Below are 17805 nucleotides of genomic sequence, written 5' to 3'. Positions count from 1 at the left end.
ATATCGTCTGCGCAGCCGTTCATTCAGGAAGAAGAAGAGCTTTCAGGCCTCAGAAGCATTTGCATAAAGGTGTTTTTCTTAGATCTCATCGACCAATCACAAAAAAAAATAATCTCAAAAGTGGAAAACATCACAACGTCACAAATTCTATAATGACTTAGAAAACAAATATTATTTCCAACTGTAGGTCAAGAGAAAACACATCAGGTCAGCCTTTACTGTCTCATGTGTCTCGGCTCTATCATCTTATAATAAGGGGAAAAAGAACAAATCACACATGGTCAAGTTTTTTTTAAAGAAAACAAAAAATCAAAACTGAAGAAAAAAAAATCCAGTGCTACAAAGAAACTGCAAACGATATGTACAAGACCCTGTATTCCTTGAGAGTATATGAACGAGCTGTTTGTGAGAGAATAAAACAATGTCTGTCATCTCAACCGCATGTCTCGAGGTTTTGCCCCTTGTTTCAAATCACGGGGCAAAGTCAACAGCAGCGGTTTTAAAAGGGTTAGTTCAGCCAGTAATGTAAACTCTGTGATTAATTCCTCCTGTGGTTGGCCAGCCGTCAGACCTCCGCTCATCTTCACACACAGATGAAGATATTAGTGTTGAAATCCGATGGCTCAGAAAGGCCTTCATTGACACCAATGTCATTTCCTCTCTCAAGACCCATAAAGGCACTAAAGACGTCGATATTAATAAGCCGATTTCAAAACAAAGCTTCAACCGTTATGAGTCAGTGAATCGATTCACTGACTCATAACGGTTTCAAGCTTTGTATTGAAATTGCTATCTAGTTTTTTTTTTTTGCCCACAGAAACTATTCTGGCCTCTTCATCAATGATTGTAGAGCCGCTGTAGTGAGATGGGCTTTGTAACGACGTCTTTAGTGCCTTTATGGGTCTTGAGAGAGGAAATGACATTGGTGTCAATAAAGGCCTTTCTGAGCCATCGGATTTCAACACTAATATCTTCATCTGTGTGTGAAGATGAGCGGAGGTCTGACGGCTGGCCAACCACAGGAGGAATTAATGACGGAGTTTACATTTTTGGCTGAACTAACCCTTTAAGGGTTTTACAAAGTGCCATAATTCGTCCAACAGGAGCGTTCGATGTCACCAGATCACACTGGAAATGCTGGTTTCGCGGGGCAGCAGCGGCAGCATGGCGTTGTTGAGGTTCTGCTCCTCCATGGCCTTCTGATGCTCGCGGCTCGGCTTGGCCTGGGCTCGCTGCCCGTTCAGCAGAACCATGGGGATGTTGCAGTACGTGTGCGAGGCCAGAGGAAGGCTGCCCGAGGGGGGAATGTCATACTCATAGCTGCGGTAGTAATGCTTCTGCTGCAGCTGGCTGTGGTACGAGTTGTGGAAAGTAGAGCGCAGCTCCGGATGGGCCGTGGCCATGGCGGTGGAGGTCGCGGCGGCCATTGAGATCGCAGAGACGGTCTGGAGCTCCCCAAAAGGGCCCTGCTCGCTCACATCCAGAACCGGCTCGTGTGAAAGCTTGGGCTCCGGACGCTTAAAGGGCATCTCATACTGCAGCTGCTTCCAAAACTTGGAGTTGAGCTGGCTGCTCTTGGGTCCCGGCCACTTGATGACCGTGAGCAGTTTTATGGTGTGTTTGAGAGCCTCCACCTCCTGGTAGTTCATGATTCCCCGAAGCTCAGCGCACTCGATGAGGATGACTTTGATCTCTCCGGTGATTAGCATGTTCCGCAGCCGCGTCTCCAGCTCGAAGATGCTCCAGCCGCGCCGCACCACATAGCTGGGCGTCATGACGATGATGAGCCGCTTGCTCTGGTCCACGCAGCGAGCCACATCCTCAATATAGGCTGAGGACAGAGAGCAGAACGTCAGTCGCTTCCACGGGTTAAAGGGTTAGTTCACCTAAAAATTAAATGTCCATAATGTCCATAAATGCAGTCCATTTGAAATGTCTGTCATTAACTCCTCTCCCTAATGTCGCTCCACACCCGTAAGACCTCCGTTCATCTTCACACACAGTTTAAGATATTTTATATTTAGTCCGAGAGCGTATGCAAGTGTATGCACACTATACTGTCCATGTCCAGAAAGGGAATAAAAACATCATCACAGTAGTCCATATGAGACATCAGTGGGTTAATTAGAGTCTCTTGAAGCATCCAAAATACATTTGGGTCCAAAAATAACAAAAACTACGACTTTATTCAGCATTGGCTTCTCTTCCGCGTTTGTGTTCAATCCTCAATTCCCTCAGCTGTCAGTCTACTGAACTCCAATATTAGACGCTAAACAAATACATCCTAGATGGATGTTTTTGTTTTTGTTTTTTATTTTTGTTTTTCCCTTGCACACTTCTACCTCAAAACACTTCGCCAGTTGCACTTTCATGGCCCCAAACACATAGATCGTACATGTGTGTATGTATGTGCATATTTGTGTATATGTCCGTGTATGTGTGTTGTGGATATATGCTATCTCAATGATTACAGCACATTTAGTATTATGTTGTACTTATTGATCTGCACTTTACATATATTTACAGTGATCTGCATTGGGAGCTGGTCTCTGTTTTTGTGTATGTGTATATGTGTATATATATGTATGTATGTATGTATGTATATGTGTGTGTGTGTGTGTGTATATGTATGTATATATATATATATATATATATATATATATATATATATATATATATATATATATATATATATATATGTATATGTATGTATATATATGTGTGTGTGTGTGTGTGTGTGTGTGTGTGTGTGTGTGTGTGTGTGTGTATATGTGTATTTATTACATGCATATTTCATTTTATATAAACTGTTTTTTGCACTTCTGGTTGGATGCTAACTACATTTCATTGGCTCTGTACTTGTACTCTGCTCAATGACAATAAAGTTGAATCTGAATCTGAATCAAATAAAGATTCAAACGGTTATGAATCAGTGAATCGATTCATGATTCGGATCGCCAATGTCTCGTGATTTCAGCAGTTTGACACACGATCCGAATCATGAATCAATTCGCTGATTCATAACCGTTTGAATCTTTATTTGAGGATTGAACACAGACCCGGAGGAGTTAAAGTAGTTTTTGTTATTTTTGGACCCAAATTTATTTTGGATGCTTCAAGAGATTCTAATCAACCCTTGCATACGCCCTCAGACTGAACATAAAATATCTTAAACTGTGTGTGAAGATGAACGGAGGTCTTACGGGTGTGGAACGACATTAGGGAGAGGAGTTAATGACTGACATTTCATTTTTGGGTGAACTAACCCTTTCAGAATGTCAAACATTCTTCTTTTAATTCATCCGGTTTTGCTTTGAAAAGGACAACATGCAAATAAAAGTGAATGAAACACAAATCTAATGTGTCCTAAATAGTGTCATAGCACTGTGTGCAAATAAAACTCTGGGTCAAAACATTTCCCTAACATGTGACACAACAGCAAAATGATTAAATGAGGGAACACACACACACACACACACACACGCAGAGAGAACGGGGGAACACGACAGACAAAGCGTCATCAAACACTAGTCCTGCTCTGACTTCTTGGAGCCAAAGTCTCTGAACAAAGACGTTTTATATATTGACCTTATTGGCCTAAACCGTGTGTGTGTGTGTGTGTGTGTGTGTGTGTGTGTGTGTGTGTGTGTGTGTGTGTGTGTGTGTGTGTGTGTGTGTGTGTGTGTGTGTGTGTGTGTGTGTGTGTGTGTGTGTTGGGTAGGTTTAGGGGCAGTGTAAGGGGATAGAATGTACAGTTTGTACAGTATAAAATCCATTATGCCTATGGAAAGTCCCCATAAAACATGGAAACACGACTTGTGCGCGTGTGTGTGTGTGTGTGTGTGTGTGTGTGTGTGAGTGTGTGTGTGATGGGTAGGTTTATGGGCAGTGTAGGGGGATAGAAAATATGGTTTGTACAGTATAAAAACTATTACGGAATGTCCCCAAATTTCACAAAAACCACTGTGTGTGCGTGTGTGTTAGATTACTAGTCCAAAATGTCTTATTGTGGAAATCTCTCTCTCTCTCTCTCTCTCTCTCTCTCTCTCTCTCTCTCTCTCTCTCTCTCTCTCTCTCTTCTCTCTCTCTCTCTCTCTCTCTCTGAATCACTAAAGAACTTGCTCTCTAACAGCAGAACTAGATAGATTTGAGAGATTTCGCCACTGATCGCTTCACCTAATTTTACACATTCAGAACATGATGGTTCAGCTCAGCGCCATTCCCAATTTCCCCCAAAGGTGAACTGTGTAAAAGGGTGTGAGTCAGATCTGTTGACACAAGAGGAAAAGGCTAGGGAAGAATACCTCTAAGGAGTCTTGTGTCATCCTGGAAATGATCATTGCTGAAACCTAGACATAAATATTTCAACATTGAAAGTCTGATCAGCTGATTCAGCATAAACTAAAAATAAATCAAATATAAAATGGACTGCAAAATCAGCGAGGGTGTGCACAAGAGAAACTGGCATAACAGTATTTTCTTGCCTTAGGGTTTTCAGTTAGGATCACCAGTTTTTCCAGCTTAATATGGGACTGAGGGACTGCTGAGCTAACAGAGCAACACTCTTTACACTGCCACAATTGTAGCTGAAAAAAGTATTTCACATCAGACATGGCTTGAGTTGCTCATCGAAGAGCCATTACGAGTTTACCTTCTAAACACAAATACATTTTTTAGACCTGATTATGAGCACCTCGTCCCATATTAACATTCCCCGGACAACAGACATAAGTGTAGACAAAACACACATGGAGTTTTTCAAGTAAAAAGGGCAAGACAGATACAGTATATGTGTTGAGTCGGGCGAGCAAACAGAAACACCAACAGATTTGATAAGTACAAATACAAACAAATAATGTACACAAAGCTTTACTGAAAGCACAGATATCAGATATAAAATATTATTTTGAGTTGAGCAAAATTCACATACCAAACAAATAAAAGCCCATCAAGCAAAAGTAACTTGAAATGAAAAACAATGCTGATAAAAAAACATCCAACATTCAACAGGAGGAAGATGCAGCTCTAGACAAACCAGAACACACATCACCGTTAATGCAACTTACTTCCAGTTGGGATCAAGTCCCTGTCAGGAATGAAGAGTTTATACCCATAATGGTTTTCCAGAACATTCGGCAGAATCTCCAAAGCGAAGTGTTCTTCCTCTCTGGTTTCCTGACTCCACTGGTCTGGATCCACTTTAGTGTAGGACACGTAGGCATCATAGTCTTTATTTTCTTACAACACACAAACAGAATGGAGACTCACAATTAAACAGTTCTTCAGCACACGAAACATTCATAACGTAGAACTGCAAATCAAAAAGTGATCCCTTAAGAAAATTTATGAATGTGTCTTTATTTAAGGTATTCTATCCGGATTTGTTAGAACATTTCTGATACTACTTTAGTAAGTGAGCCAGTGAAATTGGATACTTTAACATTGTTGCCTTGGGCTGTTTTTCATGTCTGCGGTTTGAAGTGACCTAAGTGACTAATTTTACCAGGGGAGCCCCACCAAAAACACACATTTTAACCCCGTAATGTAATTGGGCTAGCAATTGGGAGTCAGTTTGGAGTAGCAATTGGACAGATTTTGTTGTGAAGACCTGGCAAATCTGCTCCTAGAGGACTACTAGGAACAACTATATACAGGTTCATAATTAACATGAATAATGTATAAATGATTCTCAATTTAGGGTTAGGGTTAGGTAACCCACTAGTAATGCCCTAACTCAAACTGAAGTTATTGTAAGTTTTTGAGTTTTTGGTAAGGTTTTGGATAGTAATGACTCAAGTGTTGCTACATCTTTCTAATGACTTCAGTCAATATTAGGGAGTTTCTTCCTGTGTAGTTATTCATTAATGATGGAACAGTATTGTAAAGTGTTACAGGACTTCTTTATAATTTAGCTTACCTCCGTCCACATCCTCACTACCAAAGTGATTTCTGTAGAAGAGCATGAGTTCAATTCTGTAACACTTATACAGCGACACCAAAAATATCAGCATCAGCAGAATGGCTCCCAAACCTCCAGCCAACTCCACCGTATACATGAGTTCTGCTGAGAGAGAGAGAGAGAGAGAGAGAGAGAGAGAGAGAGAGAGAGAGAGAGAGAGAGAGAGAGAGAGAGAGAGAGAGAGAGAGAGAGAGAGAGAGAGAGAGCAGCCAATCACAGCAGGGCTATAACATGCTTAACATACATCAGAAAACATGAGGGCAAAGACGCCTGACACATTCCTTTGTGTCTTAACAAATGCAAAGTTTGTGTGAGAAAGCTTCTGCGATATCAAATGCGAGAGGATCCTTTACTTCCCCTCGGCTGCAGTGGCGGATGAAGATGAATGCTCTTTAAGTTCATGCTGAGACAGACCTTGTGCTCTAGTGTCAGGTCTACGTCAGCAGCTGTGGTGGCGTTTGGATTGTAAAAATAATAATTATTATTATAATTCGTTATTTACTGTATATAGCACTTTTCCGGGTAAAAAATCTTTACATATAGAAGGGGCGAATCTCCTCAACCACCTGATGGCAGCTACACACACACACACACACACACACACACACACACACACACACACACACACACACACACACACACACACACACACACACACACACACACACACACAAGCTTATGGTGAAGAGGAGACCAAGTGAAGAAGCCAATCAGTTTATGGGGATGATTAGAAGGACGTGATGGACAAAGGCTAATGGCAAATTTGGCCAGGATGCCTGAATTACACCCCTACTCTTTTTTTCCGAATGACATCCTGGGATTTTTAGTGACCATAGAGTCAAGATCTCTCAGGAGTCTCCCATCCAGATACTGACCAGGCTCAGCCCAGCTTAGCTTCAGTGGGAAACCAGTCTTGGCTCCAACACAGAGGGAAGAAGGCATCAAAACACACAGAGACACACAAGGACAAGCAGAGAAGTTAATGTGAGGAGAGAATGAAGAGAGATGAGTGAGGGAAACAGGCAACAGATGCTGTTAAATTGGCCTCAACATCTTCAGCCAGAATCAGAGCAGCCCTGCAGGCCTCATTAATAACTTACTAAAGCACTGACAGGGATCGTGGTTATCATAAGATCGAGAGAGCAGGAGACACACAAACGTGAGTGAGTCAGAGAATAGTCTGTAGTAGCTGTGTTTACATGGAGCCCAATAATTTGATTGTAATCTGACTAGCATCACAGTCATATGTAACCCCGTCAACAGCAATGATTTTACCAATCCGATTAAAATGTATTTGCAGTATAGGGGTGGGTTAACCCTTTTCTAAACCGATCGAGAGGACATGTAAACGCTGAAACGCTGCGCCAGTGCAATGAAGTAATGGAGTGTGGAAAGAGTCCAAAATAGATGAATATTAAGTCTGCTCTTTAAAACATCCTCGCCTCCTCGCCTCCTCGCCTCCTCGCCTCCTCGCCTCCTCACTCCTCCATCCTCGCTCCTCCATCCTCGCCACCTCGCTCCTCCATCCTCTTCTCCTCCATCCTCGCTCCTCCATCCTCGCCTCCTCGCACCTCCATCCTCGCCTCCTCGCACCTCCATCCTCGCCTCCTCGCTCCTCCATCCTCGCCTCCTCGCACCTCCATCCTCGCCTCCTCGCACCTCCATCCTTGCTCCTCCATCCTCTCCTCCTCCATCCTCGCCTCCTCGCTCCTCCATCCTCTCCTCCTCCATCCTCGCCTCCTCGCACCTCCATCCTCGCATCCTCGCTCCTCCATCCTCGCTCCTCCATCCTCACCTCCTTGCTCCTCCATCCTCTTCTCCTCACTCCTCCATCCTCGCCTCCTCGCTCATCCTCGCCTCCTCGCTCCTCCATCCTCGCCTCCTCACTTCCGCGCTCCTCCATCCTCGCCTCCTCGCTCCTCCATCCTCGCTTCTCATCCTCGCTCCTCCAGCCTCGTCTCCTCACTCCTCCATCCTCGCTACTCCATCCTTGCTCCTCCATCCTCGCCTCCTCGTTCCTCCTTTATCCTCGCTCCTCCATCCTCGCCTCTTTACTCCTCCATTCTCGCCTCCTCACTCCTCCATGCTCGCCTCCTCACTCCTCCATCCTTGCCTCTTTACTCCTCCATCCTCGCCTCCTCACTCCTCCACCCTCGCCTCCTCACTCCTCCATCCTCGCCTCCTCACTCCTCCATCCTTGCCTCCTCACTCCTCCATCCTCGCCTCCTCACTCCTCCATCCTCGCCTCCTCGCGGTTCAATTGAGATGAGATGTGCTACAAGATGAGCTCGATTGGTGTCCGGGTCATAGGATGGAGGGATGGAGGGACGGAGGAGCGAGGAAATGGGGAGGGATATTGAGAAGCACACCAGTTCACATGTTTTGGGATCTGATGATAACTCATCATTTAAAGCCTAACCCTAGGCCGTGTGGGCAGAACACCAACAAACATGTTTTCTCAGGCAATGAGATGTTTATGTTTCCCTCATTTGAGACATTGAATTTAAAAGAAAAGTTGGATCTGTCCATATAGATGTACGTGTATTTACTCATAGAGCACTGAAGGCACTAAATAAACATCAGATTGAAGAGGGAATCTCAACGGCAGCATAAATCTGCCCAGCTTCATTCTCAGAGTCAATCTCTTTCATGTTCAGAATGAAGAGGATCAGCCTGCCATCAAAGACATTTTTCAGATTCATATTTTACAAGAGAAATGATTGACTATGTAAAAATATTCTCAACTAAAGGCATCTAGGTCTCTAAGGAAGAAACAACTTTAATGTTGTAGAAATATCCAGCTAGGAAGGGTGCAACATGTTCAATCTCACATTCAATCTTCAATCTTGTCAGAATCACGACAAGCTCACACAGAACAAACAAACACAGACATGGAAAAACTACAGCGTTAGGGAGCTTTCTATTATTTACATTTTTTTTACCAACTTTGTTTTTTTTACATATAATTCAAACAATGCGTTTATAGACAAAATCTGTTTTTCCAGATCTCCCCATTCAGGCCTTTGGGGAAATCAGGAATGATATTGACATTAGTTAGACCACAGCCTGTCACAATGACCAATCATACCGGGATTTTACTGGAAAATCACTTTAACATTGAGTTGTTTTTCATATGGATATTTTTGCAATAAACAACATAAAACAAAACATTGTTCACCTCTTACTGAAAAAGTAGCTAAACAATGCATCTTTCAACCATTGTGATGCAGGATCCTTTATAACAATGTGAATATATTGATTTGAAGGTGATGGTGTTGTTGGATACTGACAGAAGCAGAGATGTGTACTGTACATTCATAGAGAACAGTGGTTTCAAATGTTAGCATCGTAAATTCCTCTTAAGCGTGTCTTACCCCTCTTGCTGAGCTGAATGTTAGCTTGCCGTCTTCCGTGGCCATTTTCCACATAACATGAGTAGTTTCCCAGGTCGCTCTCCTCCACAGCGTCTATTGTTAGTGAGATGGACACTTCCTGCTCACCTAAATGCTCCCGAATAGTTCTGGAAGAAGAGGAGAACTGTTCAACAAACATCTATGATTCAAAGAACATTCATTCTCACAACACCACCATAGTCTCACATGCTGAACGCAGCCTCTGTGTATGCTAAGCCTATTCTAACACACTAACCATAATGACACTGTCCCAAAGACAGCACTCTTATTTTACAGAAGTTAAAACTGGTAAACCTTTATTTGCACTCTGTGGCCAGCAGGACGAGGCCGGTGGCGTCATTGATTATGATCCTGTTGCTTGTAATGTAGATGAGATACTCTTTTTTCAGTATTCCCCTTCACTATATTTTCCATACATTCAGGAAATTCATTTGCAAACCTATCGACTATTTTTGAAAAACAAAGCTCTACTTCACCCATGTACAATTGTTCAGATTTGATGACAGATTTAATTGACCTGTATACTCGCTGTAATTTATGTACATTTCAGCAGCATTATGGTGCAATGCTTTGTAAGTTTTGTGCAAAGTTATAATCAGAATTAGATTAAAACTACACTGTTTTTCTCCTTTGACACTCTGGATCCGTTTCTCTAAACTCTACACACACCAGGCAGAAAGTCAGTCTGTCACGGACTGCTCCAAGGCTCGACCGGGTGAGGATAGTTTAGTTGCAGTTTAATGGGGAAATCTAAAACGTACACAATAAAGTTCAGTAAAGTTCAAAACACTGATGAGCAGAACAACCAGAGAATATCCAGGTGAAGGCAAGACAGGGAAATACAGAGAACAAAGAAATAACAATAATCCGGGAAACAAGAACCAATGCCCAGAAATGCAGTGACACAGGCTACAGTACTCCACAGGGAATGAATGAGTAGGCAGAGTTTATATAGGCAGGGCTCATCAGTAACAGCTAACTGAAATCACAGTTGATGAGTGCGGGCAGGGGCTGATGGGTAATGTAGTCTGTGATAGTGTAGAAATAGTCCAGGGTGGAGTGCCCTCTGGTGGTTATCATGGGCACTCTCACAGAGGATCATGACACACACACAGACACACACACACACACACACAGACATCTTTCGTCAAATCAAATCACCTGTATTTATAGAGCGCTCTATACAAAAGAGATCGTTTTCAAAGCAGCGTTACAGTCATGAGCAGGAAAATAATGATTCAATGATGCGAACACTAAATTCTGCTCTAAAAAAGTTGTCATTGTTCAGCTGAGGTCAGTTGAGTGTTGATCCAGCTTCGTTCAGTAACTGTGTGAAGATCATCACATTTGAGATGAGTTCAATCCCGTTCTAAAGCAGCTCTTATTAAAACAGTGTTTTGTTCAGAGTTTTGGCTCCAGTATAATGCATACATTCAAAAGAGACCAACTGGCCATATGCCTAGCAATAAATATTAAATTATCGAGTCATCTAAAGCATTTCACCCAGCTAAACTGCTTTTCTGAAACTGGCCAGCTGGTGGCGCTTGAACACCACTTTGCACACTCAGATACTTTGGTTGCTATGATAAAGAATATCTATGTCAGTAATGTCTAATGTCAAAGAATATTACTGAATATAAAAAATGCAGCAACCAGCAATATTAATTTCTACATTGCACATTGAAATATTATTTTTATTGTACATAGTGCATCAAAATGCAATGCAAAATGAGTGCGGGCAGGGGCTGATGGGTAATGTAGTCTGTGATAGTGTAGAAATAGTCCATGGTGGAGTGCCCTCTGGTGGTGAGGTTTTTCTGGTGGTCAATCGGTTTGCCCAAATTAGAAAATAAAATGTTCAAAATGTTTTATGCATCATTTACAAGTGATAGGGAACATTTTCATAATACAATCATAGTACCAGTAACAGGCAAAACATGACAAACCTGGCCTTAGGATCAGTTCTGACTAACTGGGTTTAATTCACCCACGTTCACCCAACATTGACCCAACATTCACCCACATTCACCCAACACTGACCCAACATTAACTCACAGCATGAAGCAATGTGTCATACTAATACTGTAGGGCTCTTGGTTCATTCAGATGGCCATATTCACTGGAGTTCAGTGGCCTTTCATTGTGAGGATTGTTGCATTCTGACTGTCTTATGATGCTCGTATTGGGTTTTTATACTGAAACATGTATATTTTATTTGTGAAGTGTGCCTCTTCCATAAGGCTTCAGGTATGCGAATAACTTATAATGAGTTTGTAGCAAATAGATATTAACTGACTAAAGTACTAAAGTACAAAAGTAACAGGCAGTCCAGACTTTCCATCAACAGCTCACAATGGTTGAGAATATTTTGGAACTCCTAGTTTGAGATCTAGGCATGGGACAAGACCCACCCACTTCTTAAGACCAATGATATTAGACCCACCCACTTCTTAAGACCAATGATATTAGACCCACCCCACTTCTTAAGACCAATGATATTAGACCCACCCACTTCTTAAGGACCAATGATGTTAGACCCACCCACTTCTTAAGACCAATGATATTAGGACCCACCCACTTCTTAAGACCAATGATATTAGACCCACCCACTTCTTAAGACCAATGATGTTAGACCCACCCACTTCTTAAGACCAATGATATTAGACCCACCCACTTCTTAAGACCAATGATATTAGGACCCACCCACTTCTTAAGACCAATGATGTTAGACCCACCCACTTCTTAAGACCAATGATATTAGACCCACCCACTTCTTAAGACCAATGATATTAGACCCACCCACTTCTTAAGACCAATGATATTAGACCCACCCACTTCTTAAGACCAATGATATTAGACCCACCCACTTCTTAAGACCAATGATATTAGACCCACCCACTTCTTAAGACCAATGATATTAGACCCATCCACTTCTTAAGACCAATGATATTAGACCCACCCACTTCTTAAGACCAATGATGTTAGACCCACCCACTTCTTCTGTTCACCGACCCCTAACAATAAACACTTTATTAATAAACACGCTAGACACTTTGTTTCCATGTTTAAAAATATTTTCTTCATTTTTATTGAAAATAAATGCCTTTCTGATTTGATATGTGACGGGAAAAGGGAGTGGAGCGAGTTCGACCCAGTTTGCCTCGTGTATAGTGTAGGGGACACTATTGCCAATGTTAATAATTTGGTGTCTTCCATAATTTGATCCATCCAGACGTTTAGTTAACAAGACCTGCTGATTGCACTTAATGTACTCCAGCGACCCACACACACCCATGAATCCGGCCCGTTTACACTACTGCATTTTCATTTTAAAACACACAATATTTGCTACGGTTACGCTCGCCGTCTACACTACTCCGCCGTTTTTCAAACCTCGAAAACGGAGACTTTTGGAATCGCTGCAGACCCCCTGATTTTAATGAGAAAACTCCAGGGTTGCGTTTCAGTGTAAACGGACCACGACAGACACGGTTGAAAGCGATGGCCTGGCTGCCCACATCACACTAATGTCAGACCGGGCTGCGTTTGGCTGAAGCATTGTTTGCCTAAGCTGATCGTATTGTTGGCTATTGTTACAATGCTTTAGGGAAGCCCAGTTAAACCCTGTATTGTATAAACTGCCGCTGTCTACATGACCAAGAGGAAATATTTACATTGGTAAGCGCATGCCCAGTGTGTATGAGCGGTCATGTGTTTCTGAAACACAACGGTAACCCCAGCGCTTTAAAATGAGAACGCATTAAACAGGACTGTAGTTCAGGTGAGCCCAGATGCTGATCTGCTTTGACCCTGATACTCATCATGCTGTGATTAAGATTGCATATGCCTGAACTGCATTATTAATAGAGTCAATGAAATTTAGATGGAGATTACAAGAGAAAGAATCTTGTCTGCTCATCTAGATCCAGACCGCTGAGGATTAATGGATGCCTTTACTCACAAGGTCTTCACACTCATCCGATGGCCGCTGAAACGACTTCAGCAGGGGGGAATCAAGGTGGATGTGCAAGATTCATGGGCACACACACACACACACACACACACACAGCTTGTTTTTGTGAAATGTGGGGACATTCCACAGGCGTAATGGTTTTTATACTGTACAAACTATATTTTCTATCCCCCTACACTGCCCCTAACCCTACCCATCACACACACACACACACACACACACGCACACAGGCAGGCAGAAAATGTCAGACATGTGTCATTAGGATATATTACTTACTTTATTTCACTTTCTCCAATTCTGCTTTCGTCCAGATCCTCAATGAACTTCTCTCCTTTCATCCAGTAGATGAGCGGACTCACATCGCCGCTGTAGCCGAAGAACGCTCTGCACGTCAGGTTCACCGGGACTGCCTAAAAAACAACAAGAAAAAAGACTTCACAATAACCCTAAACACGAGAAAAAAACATGCCTCAACACGCGTACAAAATGTATAAGACACTCAAACATCTCGATATGTTCTTCTGCAGATACTGTAAGCTTTGACAGAAATACAGAGGAGTTTTATACGCCTGCTTTAATGAACAATTGCTTACAGAAAACTAAAGAGAGTAAAGCATAAGTCACGAGGAAAACGCCACAAATACAGAGATGCTGTAAACTCTGGATTCACTGATTTTTTTCAACCCTTCTGACAGAATGAAAAACGAATGCTAATGAGAATCCCCGGTTCTGCAGAAATGAAAAGTCAATGAGAGAATGAATGAGCTCAGTGCTGAGACTCACATCAGGCTGAAATCTGGAGGACTGATACTGCCGTCTTATTTACTGGCCACTAGAGGCCACTGTGGTTCCACACACATCCAGATCAGACTAGCACAAATCAAATACTTCAGTCTTTCATGCCAACACAACACACACACACACACACACACACACACACACACACACACACACACACCACACACACACACACACACACACACACACACACACACACACACACACACCACACACACACACACACACACACACACACACAGTGATTCAGGAAGAACAGCACATTACTGCACAACTGCCATTACCCAACTATGTTTCCAATCTTCAAAACAAAATATACTGAAATTCAAGCTAGCTTTATGTCTTTATCTCTCTCTAGATGTTTATTTTAGTGTTTGCAGCATTTAAGGCCAATGTTTCCAAATGTATTAATTTAGCTTAAGCTGGTTGTCCTGTCCTGAGCTAACTGTATTCAGAATAAACTATCCTCATGGCGCTGAGAATCATTTGAGTAATTCATGAATATAACCAATGAACCCGTGACTGTTAGTGTGGGTGTGTGTTTGGGCATGGATTGGGGAAAGCAGAGCAATCGGGTCTCTATGGTGTGTTAATTGTGTTGTGTGTGTGCTGGCCTTTATTCAGTCAGATCCAGCGGAGAGGATCATCCAGACGACTGAAAGCTGCTCTGCTCATTAAAACGCTGTTGGGAGCATTTATGCCGCCATAATGCCATAACTGACCTCCTGTGTCAAAACCAATTTAGAGAGAAGGACTGAGAGAGTGAGTAATGAAAAAACGAAAGAACGAACGAACGAACGAAAGAACGAACAAATTTAAATGAGAAAAAAGAAGATGAGAGGATCATAGATCCTGCTTGCCAAGCAAAACCAGTCCCAGAATATTCTCACATTACCCTAAAGAAGGAAAACAACACCAACAAACCCGTATCGGAACTAACCCTAACCCATCTCGTTCTAGAGAACCGGCGATGGCATGCGTTCCCAAATCCTCCAACGCTCTCACTCGTTCTCACTCCTGCCTCCCTCTGTGTGGATTAATAGGAACTTTTGTTCCGGTAGATATGAAGCCGAGTAAAGACTGAATGTTGACCTGAAGTGTGATGGGCAAAAGCCATTACTGAGAGAGAGAGAGAGAGAGAGAGAGAGAGAGAGAGAGAGAGAGAGAGAGAAGAGAGAGAGAGAGAGAGAGGAGAGAGAGAGAGAGAGAGAGAGAGAGAGAGCAGAGAGAGAGAGAGAGAGAGCAGCCAATCACAGCAGGGCTTCAGACCCTGACTCAGAACAGGAGATCTGGGCCCACAGTCCCAGGTTTAGTGCCATCTTCCTCTTTCATCCTGAAATACTCCAACATATGGAGAAAAGGAAAGCTGTTCAAGAGACTCTTTACAGATCTGACAGATGTGGACGAGTGTTAGAGCTCACCTCATATTAGTGCTGGATTTACAAGCACCGGCAGGGAAAGGGGATTTCAAACATAAAACATAAACCCATATTACTATCAAAGCCAGTTTGAACAACAATGCTGAGCAGGTGTGTGAAGAACACACTATGGGTTCATCAACAAGCACAAGCGCAGGTTTGGTCGCATATAGTTTAAATTAAATTAGCAATTTAGATAGGAACACAGCGATGCTGGGTTTAGCATTGTGGATGTTCTTTTCTGAATATTCGACTAAAGAAAAGGTGAAATATTGTGCATTTCCCTCCGCTGCATTATTAAAGGAAACACTTGTGATTTCCCTCAGGAGAAATCTGAGGCCCTTCTATAAGAACTTCATTAGATGAAATTATACAACATACAAAACGTAGGCTAGTCAAAAACACATCTAAGAGAACATTCATTGTTTTTTTTTGTTTTTTTTACAGCATTAAAGTGCTTATTTTTTAAATTATCAAAATGTCAATCTTTATCTAAGTCCATCACACTCCGCCTGGAAGGAAATCACAGAAAAGACTTTCCTAACCTGCTCGTGACAGCACAGGATCCACTTCTGCTTCGAGCATGTTGTGTCCATTGGTACGTTTTTTCCTGCGATGTTCCTACAACAATCTAATTCCACTAACAACCATCCCCGGTTTAGTGGCCGTACACTTTACTGCTCTGCTTTATGTTTGTCCTAGGCAGGAGTTTAAGAATTCAGATTGTACTTCCTAAAATAGCTTGTCTTAAAAACGTGTGCACTTAGGCCTCTCGCAATCTATTTAATTAAAACAATTCTATAAATTACAAGCAATTCTATCAGAGAGAAGGTAAACCGAGAGCCAGCTAAATTATGACCTTGTGTTGCAGGAGCATTTCAGGCGTGCTGCATAAATCCCGGACAGGAAGTGCTGACATGCCAATCACTGGGCTTTCTCCTGGAGTCTGGAGAACAGGGAGAGATTTCTGGGCCAATCTGGAGATCAGGTAATGGTGTGCTAAACTCTGTTTGACTCGGACAGGTAAAGGTGAGATCGCATCTACCTGCTGAAACTCAAGCCTTTCTGCTCAAATATTACTCCGTTACAAGTGAAAGTTGTAATAACTGATTTTCACTTAAAAGTACTTAAGTATCAAAAGTAAATAGTTTCATGTCAAATTTTTTTTTATTATTGTTGCATTGTTGTATTAAAAGCTCATGGCGGTTTAAGCCGAGTCAGTGACGCTCCATCTGACACACTAGCAGACGACTAACTTAAACTCATTTAAATACTTGTAGAAAAGTTACAAAGCTGCTGTCACTTTAAGGCCGAATGCACGGATCCAATACACTGATACACATCTGATATTCTCCAACGGTTTACTCCTCTCGTTCTCCCAGACGTTTACATTTTTTAAACATTTTACGAGACATGCATCTATTGTATGCCAGCTAAACTAATCTTTAATATTTTCAGAAAATTGAAACACACTTTCTAAGTATGGCTATGAGTGCACACGCTGTGCCAAGAAATCATATTCTTCCATTTTGCTATAAACTAATCAGTGTTCAAAAAAGGTTGGGAAACTTCACATGACCCTGCAAGAGTGATTACTGATTACTGCAGAACAAAACAAAAAAAGAAGAATAAAATCATCCGCTGACTTTCAAAGCTGCTAAAGACTCGATTTTCGACTTCGAAGACCTTGATAGAAATGTAGTGGAGTAAAAAGTACGATATTTGTCTTTCAAATGTAGTGAAGTTAAAGTCAGAAGATTACAGAAAAAAAATAATACTCAAGTAAAGTACAGATACTCAACAAGGGTACTTAAGTACAGTACTCAAGTAAAGAACAGATACTCAACAAGTGTACTTAAGTACAGTACTCAAGTAAAGCACAGATACTCAACAAGTGTACTTAAGTACAGTACTCAAGTAAAGTACAGATACTCAACAAGTGTACTTAAGTACAGTACTCAAGTAAGCACAGATACTCAACAAGTGTACTTAAGTACAGTACTCAAGTAAAGCACAGATACTCAACAAGTGTACTTAAGTACAGTACTCAAGTAAAGAGCACATATACTCTACAAGTGTACTTAAGTACAGTACTCAAGTAAAGCACAGATACTCAACAAGTGTATTTAAGTACAGTACTCAAGTAAAGCACAGATACTCAACAAGTGTATTTAAGTACAGTACTCAAGTAAAGCACAGATACTCAACAAGTGTACTTAAGTACAGGACTCAGGTAAAGCACAG

The 17805-nt window shown here is 41.9% G+C and overlaps 1 protein-coding gene across 3 annotated transcripts; it reads right to left on the bottom strand.

The window, feature by feature from the left end:
- Positions 1–1004: 1004 nt before the first annotated feature.
- Positions 1005–13743, bottom strand: LOC137057998 (interleukin-1 receptor accessory protein-like 1-B). Of its 3 annotated transcripts, none has more exons than XM_067431127.1 (6): positions 7456–7490; positions 6835–7401; positions 5918–6064; positions 5067–5237; positions 4305–4349; positions 1005–1831 (listed from the first exon to the last, which is right to left on the bottom strand). In XM_067431127.1, exons 2-6 carry the CDS (start codon positions 6899–6901, stop codon positions 1116–1118), a joined length of 1146 nt encoding a protein of 381 aa, XP_067287228.1. In that variant the 5' UTR covers positions 6902–7401; positions 7456–7490; the 3' UTR covers positions 1005–1115. The 3 variants fall into 3 exon arrangements, with proteins under 3 accessions (XP_067287228.1, XP_067287229.1, XP_067287227.1); XM_067431128.1 differs by having other exon boundaries at positions 5918–6061; XM_067431126.1 differs by lacking the exons at positions 4305–4349; positions 6835–7401; positions 7456–7490 and adding exons at positions 9334–9479; positions 13622–13743.
- Positions 13744–17805: the final 4062 nt, after the last annotated feature.

The sequence above is a fragment of the Pseudorasbora parva genome, chromosome 22 (assembly GCF_024679245.1).
Source record: "Pseudorasbora parva isolate DD20220531a chromosome 22, ASM2467924v1, whole genome shotgun sequence".
NCBI lineage: Eukaryota > Metazoa > Chordata > Actinopteri > Cypriniformes > Gobionidae > Pseudorasbora > Pseudorasbora parva.
The sequence above is the reverse complement of the archived record's forward strand: the minus strand, read 5'-3'. Positions and strand labels throughout refer to the sequence as shown.